Genomic DNA, 15,389 nt, shown 5'->3' on the forward strand with positions numbered 1-15,389 from the left:
CTTGCATGCCCTCAACAGGGACCCTCAGAACCAACAGAAACTAAGTTGTGATATGCTGTACCTGCTCGTGCCCTGTGTGACCATCCTGCTTCAGAGAAGAGTTTGTATATTTGGCTATTTATATTGGAATTTAATCCAACACTGCATGTGTGTCTCCATACGTACATATTCTCTTCCTGGTACTCCTAAACTATATAAAAAAGCTGTGTGTCCCTTTCGAGTAGAATATGCCACTACTAGACCACTTTTTCTTTACAAGACTAATTATGTAGCGTCATTTAACCTTTATCCTCAATGTCTAGATATATTTTGGACCTTTAAATTAGAAAAATACCAAAATGCAATACTGCTTCTTGAAAATATATAATTCTAGTCTAAAGAAAATGGTTACTGTTTGTTGTGAAAAGACAACTAGGAAAGGTAAGGCCCCCAAATCCACCTGCCATTAAGTTTTATGTCCTAAGAACAATGATTTTGGGGTACCTAGAAAAAATGACAAATTCTTTATAAGTAAAAAATATATATTTAAAATTCAACAACAAATATAAAACCACACTTAGGTTTTATTTTTAAACAAACATTTAGAAATCTAATTAGCATTCAGCAAGCAGAAGACTAAGTTTTCTGTAATATTTACAAGGCTTCAAACAAATTTTCAACATCATTCATTAGAATTCTAAACTTGAGATGATTCAGAGAAGGGTGAAAAAAAGAAATCCAGACATGACAAGTGATGCTTCACATGCAGCATATTACAAAGGGAATGGCAGCCAGTAAGGAATCCTAGGCACTCCGAGGCTCTGAGTAAACTTCTGTGTCAGAATTGACATTCCTGTAGAAAGGAAAGAAGATCACCTACCTCTGGCTGTTTGTGAGGCTTAATTAGTGCATATTTGTAAAGCCCTTTGAAATCCTTGGGTGAAAAGTGCTGCATAAGTGAAAAGTATTATCATTATTTTATTAAAGTTAGATAAAAGCAATACAAGTCTTTTTCTTCTTTGAAACTTCCAGGTCAGCAAAATGAATGCAAAGCACATAATGAATATATTAGTGAATAACACAGGAAAAAAAAAAAGGATACATTCAAGCCAAGTTCTCTTTTCATAGGCTCATAGAATCTTTGACTTGGAAACATTTTTAGAAATACTCTAGTGTACCCTTTCATTCACAACATCCTTGACAGGGTCTATACAGCTCTTGTCATAACACCTCCATAACTCTACATTGTCAAGGCAGTTCGTTCCTTCTACAGACTTACCAAACTATGAGAAAGTTCTTCATTAACACCCATCTGAAATCTGGTTCTATGAGTCCTAGAATTACCTTCTCAAACCATACAAGAAGTCTAATTATTCCTTAATATGACTATTTCACAACTCTCATTTAATCAATCCTCATGACATGGTCTCTAAAATCATTTGTTTTCTAAAGTATTTCAATTTTTTCAGTATTAACCTTAAAATAAAGAAGCTGAAAACAATGTGGTACTTATGATATGGTCTGAAACCAGTACAGAAGATAAAAACGAGATCCCATTTCTGACTCTCTGCTAATGTAGGCCAAAACTGTGTTGATCCTGAACAAAATTTTTAAGGAGTCATTATCACAAAATGGCTTACATTGACTGTATATGTGTGTGTATAGTTGTGTGTGTATATACATACAGACACACATGAAATTTATAACTTACAACTACCATGTTGAATTTCATCTTTTTAGCTTGGGTCTTTCTTTGGGGATTCTATCCTCCCTAAGACAAAATCCTTTATGACAATATACTTACAAGTAGGGAACAATGACACTTATTAACTACCTATCTTTGTGATCCATAAGATAATACTGAAGGCTGGAATTCTTTTGGGATCATTAAGTCAAAGGACTTAACATTTTTTGGAGGATACAGCTCCAGGACATTATAACACTGCATGAAATAATTTAGTAACAGTCTCCTAGAACAGTTCATTCTTTTTATTAATTACTCCAATATACTGATCATAGAACCAAAATCAGTATGTTTATCTTCCTTTCCAACTAGGTTATAAATTTATCATCAGAGTAATTTCAGCTTAAGTATGATTTGTCATGGGAAATTTAGGTCTACGTAATAGTGATCTTTTGTACATCCATCCACCCATCCATTCAAATAGTACATGACTTTCTACAATGTGTTAAGTATAGTGTTGGAAGTCAATGTCAAAAAAAAAGATGTGTTGCTTGGAAGGCGATAATAAACAAGACATGGTCCCTGACCATGGATTGGAGGCAACTAATACGGAACAAAATTCTGATAATAATGTGTTGTATTACCCTAGTACATTTATAAATTACTACAGAGTAGAATAGGACCAAATAAAATAATGTGAGAGTATATTAGAGATATGTACAAATTGTTACAGAAGGATCTCAAGAACTAGAAAGCCTTTATAGAAAATGCTTTGATTTTAATGTATCTGTCACTTCCTGACATTATATTTTATTTTTTGTCTTCATTTCCTATTAGATTGTAAGCACCATGAATGGTAAGGACTATCTTATTCATTGCTATATCACCAGCATCTAGTGCTGTATCTGACATGGCGTGGGATTTCAAAAAGTGTTTGATTGCATGAATGGATGAATCTTAAAGGACAAGTAGGATTTCACATGTGGAGATGGAGAGATAATTCCTGATGGTGTGGCAGCCTGAGCAAGAGAAAGGGCTGAAGAAGAGCAAATGATTTGTTATGGTCAAAGTCTTAGGTTTGCAATGTAAGCAGTAGCAGAAGATAAAGCTAGAAAGGGAGGTTAGGACTAGATTTTAAAAGCTCTTCATATGCCATACTAAGAACCACATACTTTTGGAGAGCTGTCAGTGTTTTTAAGAAGGGGACCAAGAACAACTTACTTCTGTGTTTCAAAAAGATAATTGGGGAACAAGGGGTTGAGAGGCAAAAGGATGGGGAACATTTAAGAATATTATGGCTGTCCATATGTGAAGTAATGCGAGTCTGTAGAGGCACTGGCAGAACTAACAATGATCAAATGTGCTACATTTCATGACAAAAAATGGTATCTTTTCTCTTTTGAAATGGAGTTTTAAGTTATACATTTACTATTTGGGAACTGAGAATGAAGAGAAAGAACTTCAAAACTGGCCAAAAATTTGAGGTTATAGTTAACTGGAATGAAACAATTTTTGCCCCTTTAATATGGGGATATGTTTCATCAAATAAATAAGAGGCTGTAGTATTCCATGTAGATGAAATCAAACTGTAGAAGTAGTTTGTCCCTGTACTGAACAGGAAGAGATGGGCTATTCTGGCAGAAGAGACCATTTTTTCTTGAAATTCATATATAGCAATAAGAGAAGTCTGGATTGACTGACATAATGCCTATAAAATTATACCTAACATTTGTATAGTGACGTATTACTAAATCAAGATCTAAATGTTTGCAATTTAGAGATCCACCGCTAGATGGAGAGCTTGTTTTATCACCGAGTATCGTACTTTTACAAAGTTTTAAAGCAAGCTTTATCAAATTTAAACTTCTCAGCATATTTAACATTGATGGAATGTGGTTTCCATTGCTTTTTCATATAATCGATGTCTTTATATATGTGAAACAATTTAGAGTTAAATAGGAATCACTATCATTCATATGCAAAAAAGCTTTGTGAATGTGGAGGCGTATAAAAATGAGAGAAGATGTTGATTGTCTTGGACACTGAAAAATGTAATGAACTTGCATGTTAAAGTACTACTATTATAGGAAAACTTCTAAAATTTTCATTGAACCTGTCAATAGCATCTTGTTTCTATAAATTTAAATGTAATAATATATATTTTAGGTTGCTCAAAAGTGTTACTGATTGCTTTTGACTTGAGCCTTTGTATTATAGAGAAAATGAGCAGAGTGAAGCAGTCTTTTAATGAGTTTCACCAATATGTATTAAGTTTAGCTGTCATTTTCCATTTAGTTTTCTTTTACTCAATCTTTTATATGCATGGTTATCAATTTTAAAGAATCATTTTTAGTGAAAACAAACTAAGTAATATTTTCTTCAAAATTATAAATGATAGGAGTAGTGGGAGGTTGTATTTAATGTACTCATCTGGAACTTATTAAAAAAATTTTTTTGAAAAAGACATCTGTCAGTTCTAAGGGGAAAATACCATCTTGGGGACAAATCCTTTCAATTTAGTTACTATACTGAGATGCTTCAGATAAAAACTAATTTGTACTAATGATGGAGGAAGCATGTGTAAAATAGTCACTGATTTATTCCAAATGGAAAGAAATTCCATTTCACTGACGCTCTTCTAATACCATTCAATTTACACTTATTATACATCTTAATCTGTTATTTAACCCATCTCCAGAGCCTATTTTAATGATTATATTTTTTTATGTGGAGATGTTACAGTTGGTACTTTTTCATATTATATCATCTTCGGATTAAGTCTTCTATCCCTTTTTATTATTTTTTTTTAATTTATAGTCTCACTGAGATTCTTCTATTAACTCCAGTTCTTGGGCATCCTTACTCTTTTACTGTTGCCTCTGACAATTCTTCTTCATGACGGTCCCTTTCTTCACAAGCTTAGTCATTTTTTTCTTTTTTGCCTGTCTGCTGGCCCTTGAGCTTCGAGATACTTCTACAGAGAGGTTCTGTATTTGTTTATAATATATCAAGGTCCTGGAATTTCACTGTCCTGAAGCCATTTTAATGATAATTTCTTGACTTGGGGTTTCCTGAATTAAATGTATAGTATAAATTCTGACCCCATGCGTGTTCATGAAGCAAGCGTATGATTCCTGTTCCTCATGGGTGACTATCCTCCTCTTCTAGGGTCTTAGGGCAGAAGACAAATTTTAGCCACTTCTCTGGGCTGGTGAATTAAAATCATCTAGTCCTCTTTTCAACTGATGAGAAAAAGGCATCCCTTTGAAGTTCCAGGCTCTATATAGGGAATTCAGCTCTATCTTCCTATACCATATAACCTATACCTAGTTCAATATTCTTGTGGTGGTTCTTTTGTGTTTGTGTGTCACTTGGGGTTATATTTTGTCCACCCTTTCTATATCTATACAGGAGGGGGCCCTTCCAAGTCAGGTCAGTCTACCATCTTGCTGGAGTCCCTTCTATTCTACTCTTATTAATCTGCTTTGCACATCTAAGGAAAGAATTTATAAACCTTGTATTCCTGTGACTCAAAATTGGCTTTCTTGAACAGAACAATGACTTGAAAGAAATAACTGGAGCCATTAGAAGATTTTTTTTCCTTATTTGTAGCAATTAACAGAAAAAATACTCTAATAGGTGCCTAATAGAAGCCATCAGATGTGATGATGCTGAAGTGAATATTTACTGAAACTTATAATGGTCTCAAAATTTTTATAGCAATCTTTTAATGAAAGTATACCATCTTGTCATCTTTAGCTTGCATTTCTTCAATTAAGTACAAGGACTTCTTGAAATTAGCAGTTCTATAATATCAAGGAATGCCTCAGTTCACACCACCAAATGTTAAGGGAACTTGCTGAGCTGCTTAACTAACCCCTAGGTCAATAAACTTAGTCATTAGCACCTCTTTTAAATAATTGTTTGTCTGTTACTGGTTCAACATTTATATAACCTGTCATAATACTTTGGTTTTTTAAGGTACAAAAATTACTGCTGTAGGTTTAAAGTAGAGAGTTTAAGTAGCGATGTTTTCACAGTGATAGATTAACCATATTGTCTGGTACTGAGTGAGTTAAAGTCTGAACACCACAGCTAATTACTATGTAATGCTAACCTTAGTTGCTGGTTCATTTTGAGACTCTTTAAAATATGAACTGTGTATTTTACCCCTATGCACTCTCTTAATGATTTGTTTTTTTAGACTGAAATCACTTCCAGCCATCAGTTAGACTCTTGGTCTCTACATATGCACTTCTCCAAGCACAAATATTTCTTTTTCCTATTGGTCTGCCAGCTCTGTCAGAGCAAATTTCACTTTAAACTAAATGCTATGATACTTAAAACCTCTTGGATTACTCAGGCTGCTAGTGTGATCTATGACCTTCCAAGAATGACAGCTGAACTTTCCAATTTGCTTATACTGCTTGGGGAACTAAAAGCACATGCCAAAGAGGAAAATGTTTCTGATGTTGAACAGAGAGGAGAGTTCTTGCTGGAGGTGGGAGCAGGAGACTATTAAATACTGAAAAATACTAATAAGAAATGAAAAGAAACTAAACATGCTGTAAAGTCTAAGAGCTCGAGCATAATTCAAAAGTTAATGCTAGCATTAAAAACTTTTTAGTCCAGTTAAAATATGAATAATGACCTTCAGTTACTGAAATTTAAACACCAACCAGAATCTTAGAATGATAATGCACTATCAAAATGAACAAGTTCAAGAGATGGAATAGAACCTAAAATTATCACAAGTACTACACATAATGGGCTATATCAACTCCCCATGATTCTTTATAAAGCAGACAGAAATCTGACATATGGATATAATCAAAGAGGTAATACCACTATCTAACATGCATGCTACCCCTACTGACATATCAGTCTCTTGTAAATTAAAAATTAATGTTAAGCTTCTGTTAAAACCTTGTCGACGTCCTTAAATAATACGGTTTGGAATATTTTTATATCGCTTTGAAACTTTTTCTTTTACTACATTTCATAAGAGGTATATAAATGTTAGTTGTAAAAAAAATCTCAAAAATCTTATCAAGCTTATTAAGCTTATTAAGCTTAATCTTATAAGCTTAATGTAAAGTTTCCAATTTATGCCCTAGTCTACTTATTCATTTATTTCTCTCAATAATTTTTAGGCTAAATAGCCTGCAAATTACCTTTGGCTGATAAAAATCAAGTGGTGATTGATAAGGACCTTTTATGTAGCTAAATCAGACTAAGTAATATTTTTCTAAAATTGAGGGCACAAGTATGGATAATAGAAACTATATTTAAACAAATTAAAAGTGCATGTTTTTAAGTAGCTAAGCATCAAAGTTTGAAAGTTCGATTCTAAAATAAGTTTATAATATCAAATATACAACAGGCATTTCCTTGTATTATTATGATACTTTATTCTTTTAATAAAAAATTTAAATTGAATGATTCTTTAAATTCTATAGCGCTTTACAATTTTCAAGTTTTACACACATGATTTCATATAATCCAATAAAACCACTTTTTCCCCCCTTTACCCCATCTTGTCACTCCCCTTTCCCTCTCCTCACTGGTAACCACTAGTTTGTTGTCTATATCTGTGAGTCTGCTTTTTTGTTTTATTCACTAATTTGCTGTATTTTTTAGATTCCACATATGTGATATCATATAGTATTTGCTTTCTGTGACTGACTTATTTCACTTAGCATAATTAAAACATCTATGTTGGGCAGTGTTATATAGATACTTTCAGCCTTCAGTAATTTCAGTAATCAATACAGGTCAGATAAATATTTAATAGTTATTTAGTATCCTCTAGAGCACTTAGGATCTCCATATACTACATAATACACCAGCAATGCATTTAGCACTAGAAGAACAGTTACTAAAGTAAATCTCTACTCTTAAATTTCATAAACTCTCTTGGCCCTTGATAATGTATTTATTATATTATAGGTCTGTACAAAAAAAGGTAAATTCATTTTCTACTTAGGTCTAAGGCTAATTTTAGATTGCCAAGACACAAACTGATTGAAGTCATCCTGATCAACCAGATTGCAGTCTTCTGATGATGAAACAAGGTATTTCTAACAGTTTCTTCATAGAATGGGGCTAAGCACCTTTTGCACACACTGCATTGACACCAAGCAAATTCCGTGTAGACTTCAATGCAGAAGTATATGATTCTAACAATTACTTTTCTGACTTCGCCCTATTACCATATTTTAAAATTATTATTTTTAAAGCAACATAAGGAAACATACTTTTTTTTTTCTTTATCACTGATGTACAAGGGCATTTTTCTCCCTTAATTTAAGGACTAGTAATTATGTTTACAAATTCAGCTACACTAACTTAAGTATGAACTTATCAACAACTCCTGCATTTTATTAAAGTTAGTGGGGTGCAATGACCTCAAAACCAGAATATCTGGATATAATTTATGTCTCTACTGATATAACTCGTCTCCGTCTAAATCTGTAACTTTCTTTGTCGTGATTTCTTTTTTTTTTTTTGGTAAAGTAAGAATAATGGCTATCCCTTTTAACATCTCTCTGCCTTGAGATTATTATATTTCCAGGTCTTTTACAAGAACAGTACAAAGACTCTTGTAGTATGTACTTGGTGTTATTGTTATGACATATGAAAATGATAGAGGCTTCCCTAGAAAATACTTAAGAAATGCTGGCTCCTGCCATATAATCTAGACTGTTAAGAGATACTCTATCATACTTGGCATGCTTCTTACACATGCTTTCTGTTTGCCTTTACAGGGCTCTTACATAATTCATAGAGATTTATGCCTACACATAGGCAACTAACTGTTGTTGCACTAAAATAATGCCATGGCCAATCATATCTTCCTTTACCATAGTGAGACTGGACTGCTTGTATAAATAAAATTATTCAATCAAAACCCTTCAGATTCTATGTCAAGATAGATGCAAACGATACAACACCTTTAGGGATGAATAATACTGGGAAAGTCTCTTTACATGCTTTTTCATCTTATTTTATATTCAGGGACTTTATTTTGAAAGTAGTAAATCAAGGGTAAGGTTTTTAGTTATTTCACACAAATCATCACTTCCCACACTGCATACATTCCTGCACTTAGGTTTAATGCTGTAGTGTTGGCTTTTCTTTGAAAAGGGCACAGGGTCACAGAAGTGTTTAGGGTGGGGTATCTTCATTCTGTGATGTTCACTGTCTTGGGGTGGTGCCAATCTGACAATACAGGACACATAAGCAGAGCTGGGTAACCATGAGGAGAATTCTTCAGGGAGACGGGAATGCACTATACATTTTTTAAATTAAAGGCAGTGTAGGGTTTTAAGCAGTATTTCCAACTAGCACATAGGTATATCCATATTAATTACTTCAAGTATGCAGGACAAGGAAAGATTACAAATTGATTTAAAATGACTAGGGTGCACACTTGCTGATGGCAAATAGTACTTCTCTCCCTCAGATTTTAGAAGAAAAAGGCAAAATTCAACTGTAGGATATTGACATAGTTTCTGTTTTCCCCTTAGTATATACAGAGAATGAGCTGAACTATAATAGCCCAATATTTATAAAGTCCTTAAAACCCAGAAACCTTTTTAAAAAACTTTTTGAGACTTTTAAGAATTCCTGCTTATTTGCCACCTCAAAAGAGATCTCCACATGAAGTTTAAGTACCCATGTAAATATAGCTTTGTGGGGTTTCTTGTATCAATTTAAGTTACAGTTGCAATTTAAAAATTTACTTGCCTAACTATGTTCATAGGAGCCTCCTCCCATCCTTTCACATTTGAGGGGCGCTAAATTAGCCACTGAAAAAGGAATCCGGATTCCTTTTCAAGATTGTTTTGCCTTTTAATTTCTGACAGGCCAATATGAAGGTGCTTTGTTTTTGGCTGGAAAAACCTGAAATGGAAAGAATTTCTGAAAAAGTGGGATGTATCAACTTAAGATAAAGCTAAACAAAGAAAATAGGCTTAAAAATATATTAAAGTATGGTATATTATTTGAGATAGAATGCTGACTTATGTCCACAAAAGAGATGATATTCAGAAAATCATTAATTATGCTCCTCTCTATAAGTCTATTCAAAAGACTAATTACTTAAAATGTTTAACTTTGATTACAGGCACAAGAAACCATTTGTTGATCGTGCCTCTCTAGTCTGAAATGTGTAGCTTTTATGTAAAAGCAACATAGCCATACATAGATTTTACACTCACCAATAATTAACTTTAATGATAAAAGTATAAAGTTTAGAAAAATACTAACCCTTCTTCTCAAATACAGAAACAAGGCCACATTTGAAAATAGATTCTATTACAGAATGCCGCATTTGCCTCTCTGAAGTAGGTCTGAGTTATATTTAGTTGGCAGAGGCGCTGAGTACTTACAAGATTACCAAGTGATTTGGGCTACTGCTGAAAGACTGCACATTGGCCTAAAATCCCTACAGGTAAAATCCACAGGATTATAGGTCATAATTAATCCCCTTAACTCCAGACTTCCTTTCCATTTCCATAACCCTCAATGGAGGTTTACTGCCTTTTTTAAAAAAATGAGAAAACCTAATGATTTTAACAAATCTAAAACCCTTTCAATTAAATGTTTTGAGAATTCATCAACAGCTATGACATCAGCATTAAAAAACATTCAAGGACTAAAATGTTTTGTAACTTATTTCCTTGGGAATATCTATCTGCCTATCTACCTACCTACCTACCTACGTAAACCTTTGCTCATGAGATGGGATGCATCAGAACCCAACATTTAAATCAAACTCTTTGATACAATGTCTCTTCAAATCTCACAATGATTCAAATTATGTTTTGTAGGGCATTGATGTGTTTCTAAAGAGACATTCTATTACAAAGCTATGAAAAGCTACTGTCTGAACTAATCCCTCCAAAGTGCTTACTGTTATAATGAAGTAACTAAATTCTAGTGAATTACCAGACCATTAAAGATCAGTGTCAAAAACAAAAAAGTGTCTTATTAAACAGCCTATATAACTCAGGAGGTTGTATTTTAATAATAATGTGATTCTTTGTCAAATATTGCACTGCTTAGGTTAAAATGCAAAAATATGAATCTATAAATCTGTTTACTTTTTAATCTAAGAAAATTCATCACAGTGTCTTTTAAAATTATTTTTATTTTATTTCTGGCTTTGAGATATAATTGACAAATACTATTGTCTTTAGATTATCTGATTTTTTCTTCTGTAAGAAAATGTTAAAGGTAGAATCTTTTGTAACAGAAGTTAACAAATTCAACACTCAAAATAGCATGCTCTTAAAAAAAAAGTGTCTATTTAAGACATTACGGCATTCTTCTCTAATGATTAATTTGTGTCCTCTAAAGATTAAGGACAAATCAAAAATGTTTAAGATGTTTATTTCATTGGGACACACATACACACACCCTTATTTAATCAAGGTGTGAGAATAACACAAAAGTTAGCAGGAACATGTTGAAGACCACTGATGTATAAAAACTGACACTGTACTTAGTATTAATTCCTTAATTATTTTTCTAAGCACGATAATACTATTACCTTTAAAGATGTTTTTAAAAAGTGATATAAAGAATAATAAATAGGATACTTTAAGTCATCTCAAAAAATTATATTTTGGGCTTCCCTGGAGGCGCAGTGGTTGAGAGTCCGCCTGCCGATGCAGGGGACACGGGTTCGTGCCCCGGTCAGGGAAGATCCCACATGCCGCAGAGCAGCTAGGCCTGTGAGCCATGGCCGCTGAGCCTGCGCGTCCGGAGCTTGTGCTCCGCAACGGGAGAGGCCACAACTGTGAGAGGCCCGCGTACCGCAAAAAAAAAAAAAAAAAAAAAAAAAAAAGTATATATAGTATTATGTGCTTGTATTATAAAATTGTTGGTAGGAGCCTATGCTATATAGGTAATTTTTTAGTAACCTACGTAACATAAAAAACTGCCTTTTGAAGGGGCTAGCCGCTCCGCGGCATGTGGAATCTTCCCGGACCGGGGCACGAACCCGTGTCCCCTGCGTTGGCAGGTGGACTCTCAACCACTGCGCCACCAGAGAAGCCCTATATATACATCTTGATTATATAGTTAATAAATACTACACATTATACATTTGAAATGATCTGATTTACACTTTAAAAAGATCACAATGGTTACTATGGGGGAAAATGGATTGCAAGGGAAGGTAAATGCAGAAGCAGGGAAATTAATTTGGAGGCTATTTTGAATGGTTCAGGTGACAGATGATGGTGGCTTGGACTAGAGTACTAACGGTGCAAATGGAAAGAAAAGCCCAAATTTCAGACAGTCTAGAAATGAAAACAACAGGACTTGCAGATGGTTTGCACTGGGGAGAGTGGTAATGGTGAAGAAAAGGGAGGAACCAGGGAAGACTCCAAAGTTTATGGCTTGAACTACTGGATGGTGGTGACATTTACTGAGATGGAAGATTAGAGGAGGCACCTATTTGCATGTAGGAAATCAAAAGTTAAGTCTGATGATTTTATTAAACATTCCATTGGGTATGTTAAATAGTGAGAGGAATAAAGCTGGTGCTCAGAGGAGAGGCATCCGATAAAAATACAAGCCTTCAGATAGTATTTAATGCCATGGGATCTGGATGAAATCCTCTAGGTAGTGGGTGAAATTAGAAAAGAGGGCTCCCCAAAAGGATATGGATAGAGAACAGGGTTGAAGTCCTGAAGTAACCAGCATTTAAAGGTGAAAAGGAGGAGGAATATCCAGCAGAGAACAACACTGGGAAGGAATGGAGAAGATCTTAGGAGGAAAATTAAAAAAACAGGGTATCTTGAGAGCTGAAAGAAGGGAGTTTCAAAAAGCAGGCTCTGGATATCTGTGTCCAACACTGCTGAGAGTTAAAGATGAGAAAGGTCCATGGATTTGGCAATATGAAGATTACTAGCGATTGTGACAAAACTGGAGAAATAGAAGAGTGAATGGGAGTCTTTTGAGATGCACTGTATGAAGAGAAATGAGAAATGGGTAGTAGCTGGAATGTGATTTTGGGGCAAAGAGAGTTTAACGTTGGAGATTCCACATTGTGTTTATATTCTGACAGGAACGATCTAGTAGAAGGGAAAAGAGTGGTGACATGAAAGAAGTCCTTAGGAAGGTAAGAAGGAATGGGGTTCCGAGCAAAATGAACCAACTGGACTTTGAAAAAAAGGGCACTTCCTTGCCTGTAACAGAGGGAAGAGAGTGAGGTGGGGTAAAAATAAGAGTAGAACACTGAGAGGTGGGGAGATAACTTGGGCAAGTTGCTTAACTCAATAAGCTTGGGTTTTCTTAATGTCTCCTTCCCTGAGCTGTTATGAAGATCAAATTAGATAAGGGATGTAATGATAGCAATTAGCATACTGCCTGGCACTCAGTAAATATATTTCAATAAATGCCAGCATTACTATTAATCAGCATATCTCAGATTATAGACAGATTTGAAAACATTTTAGAGAATAATATTTCAAATTATACAATTAGAATAAAGATTGAGTCTGTACGGCATTGAAGCCTGCATTGTTTCTATTCCTTTCCAGTAATTTCATTTAAAACTGGACTGGACGGTTCATGTTACAGAAACAAACTCTTTGGAGCAGTTTCACTTACTTAAGATTTTTCTTTTTCTTTTTAAATAACAACAAAAACTTAAAAAAATATGTTTATTTTGTGCAGAAATTTTCTGTGGACTTTCATGTCCAGAATTTTGGATGGATTGTGGACTGTCTGATGCAGATTTAAAGTATTAGAAAAACAAAGAAGCAAACTTCGAACAGTCCCCACCACCCTCAGATACAGTATCTAAAACTGCTTTAGTTTCTACCATTTTTTGCCCACATGCAAACTTTCATGTTACAATTTAAGTACACATAGATAGGCTTATTTGAAAACACAATAATGCTAGGAGTACAAGCTATTGGGCCTCCCTGGTGGCACAGTGGTTGGGAGTCCGCCTGCCGATGCAGGGGACACGGGTTCGTGCCCCAGTCCGGGAGGATCCTGCATGCCGTGGAGCGGCTGGGCCCGTGAGCCATGGCTGCTGGGCCTGCGCGTCCGGAGCCTGTGCTCCGCTGCGGGAGAGGCCACAGCAGTGAGAGGCCAGCGTACTGCAAAAAAAAAAAAAAAAAAAAAAAAAAAAAAAGTACAAGCTATAATTTTAAAGTTCAGCATTTCTACATTATACTAAATACCTTCTGAAAAGGCCTAGGGTAGTGCTGTACCTCCCCCTCTCCTAAAATTTTCAAGCCATTCTTTTCTTACCCTCCTTTCTTATTGGGGTAACTAAAAACTGACACTTTCCCCAAAATGGGTCCTCTGTTTTATCAGATCTGACTTTACTGCCCCCAAGTTAGAAATCTTATTCTGTGTTTCAATATATTTTCAGTTATTGTTTCTATGATAGTTGTCTAAATCAATGAATGGGTATTATGCACTGTCGATTTATCCCAACATTTTGATTTTTATGAAAATAGAAATAACTTATTTTGTGAAAACAGACAGCTATAAGATAGTAGTAACTGGCTTCAATGGTGAGAAAATAGAAGCTGATTTCTTTCTTTCATGTATTTTAGCATATTTCATATTTATGTATATTAATATGATCTATATCAACATATATTAATAAAATATATTTATCAATGGCTATCGTCTAAAATGGCATTCTAAAAGTGAATTTCTTGACAGAGATAAGTTTAGTTGCCAACCACAAAATAAGATGGTAGTAAAGATAAAAGGTATAAGTGAAAAATAAATTTAACAACGTATATTAACTGAATCAAATAGTTAATGCTTCAACTGAGAGGTTTCATTGCAGTAAAAAATGAGATTTTATTGTATTTCAGTCTGAAGATGCATATATTTAATAATGTATAAAATTCAGCTTGCTTAAATGTGATTTTGAATTTCCATTGATTTATTCAACAGATATTTATAATATTTCCAATATTTGTAAGGACCCATTTGGTAAGATGGTTCAGTGGATACTTATAATGATGTTCTTTTTACTTTAAGAATAGCTCTTACAACATAGAGATCAAGTTTTTTGAAATCCTTTAAGTTCCTTTAAATACTATGAAATCTTCTCTGAAGTTGAAAGTGAAAAGTAATGTTCTGACTTATTAAATAAACTCATTAAGTACAAATTTATGTTGAAACTGAACATACAACATAATCAAAGAAACAACAAACCAGCTTACTTTATTTGAGTGGAAAGAGAGGTCGGGTCTTTCAAGAGCAGGAAAGCAGACCCAATTTGAACATTAATGGCAGTGCACGTGCATGTGCAACCACTCCCGTACCCTGCCTCCCCAACACGTGCACACCTTTCTCCTCTCAGCTTATTAGCATTCTAAATCTTTCTCCCAGGCTTGGCCTTGCAACCACTTACTTGATAAAATAGGTCACTTATAAAGGAAGAAAGCCCAATAAAATGAATTACAAAGACAACAAGTTTAAACTGATTGCCCTGTTTTCATACATTGTAGCTGAAATCTGCAAATATGCAGTTGGCTGTGCTTTGGCATTTAACAGCAAGTGATCAGCAAGGAGGAGGAAATTTTATTCTCATTAACGGTTGCAGATTTACTGCAGTGAAAAAGGGCTATGTAACCCGAGATGTGACAGTACAGAAAGATCAAAGCCTTGGATTGGAAACTAAATAAACCCTCTGGCTACTTCCTGCAAGGAAAATTCACTTTGGCAATGTAAAACA

General features: G+C 34.4%; 1 protein-coding gene across 2 annotated transcripts in view; it reads right to left on the minus strand.

The window, feature by feature from the left end:
• Window positions 1-15,389, minus strand: part of KIFAP3 (kinesin associated protein 3) — a 157,365-nt gene that overhangs the window by 4,645 nt on the left and 137,331 nt on the right. The window contains exon 20 of one of the 2 annotated variants that reach the window (XM_060033763.1): window positions 860-928. The exons of the other annotated variant lie outside the window; for it this stretch is intronic. Within the exon in view, the coding sequence (XP_059889746.1) occupies window positions 883-928 (46 nt within the window). The 3' untranslated portion in view covers window positions 860-882. The remainder of the gene's footprint in view (window positions 1-859; window positions 929-15,389) is intronic. 2 annotated transcript variants of the gene reach the window in all.

Source organism: Delphinus delphis, chromosome 1 (assembly GCF_949987515.2).
Source record: "Delphinus delphis chromosome 1, mDelDel1.2, whole genome shotgun sequence".
Taxonomy (NCBI): Eukaryota; Metazoa; Chordata; class Mammalia; order Artiodactyla; family Delphinidae; genus Delphinus; species Delphinus delphis.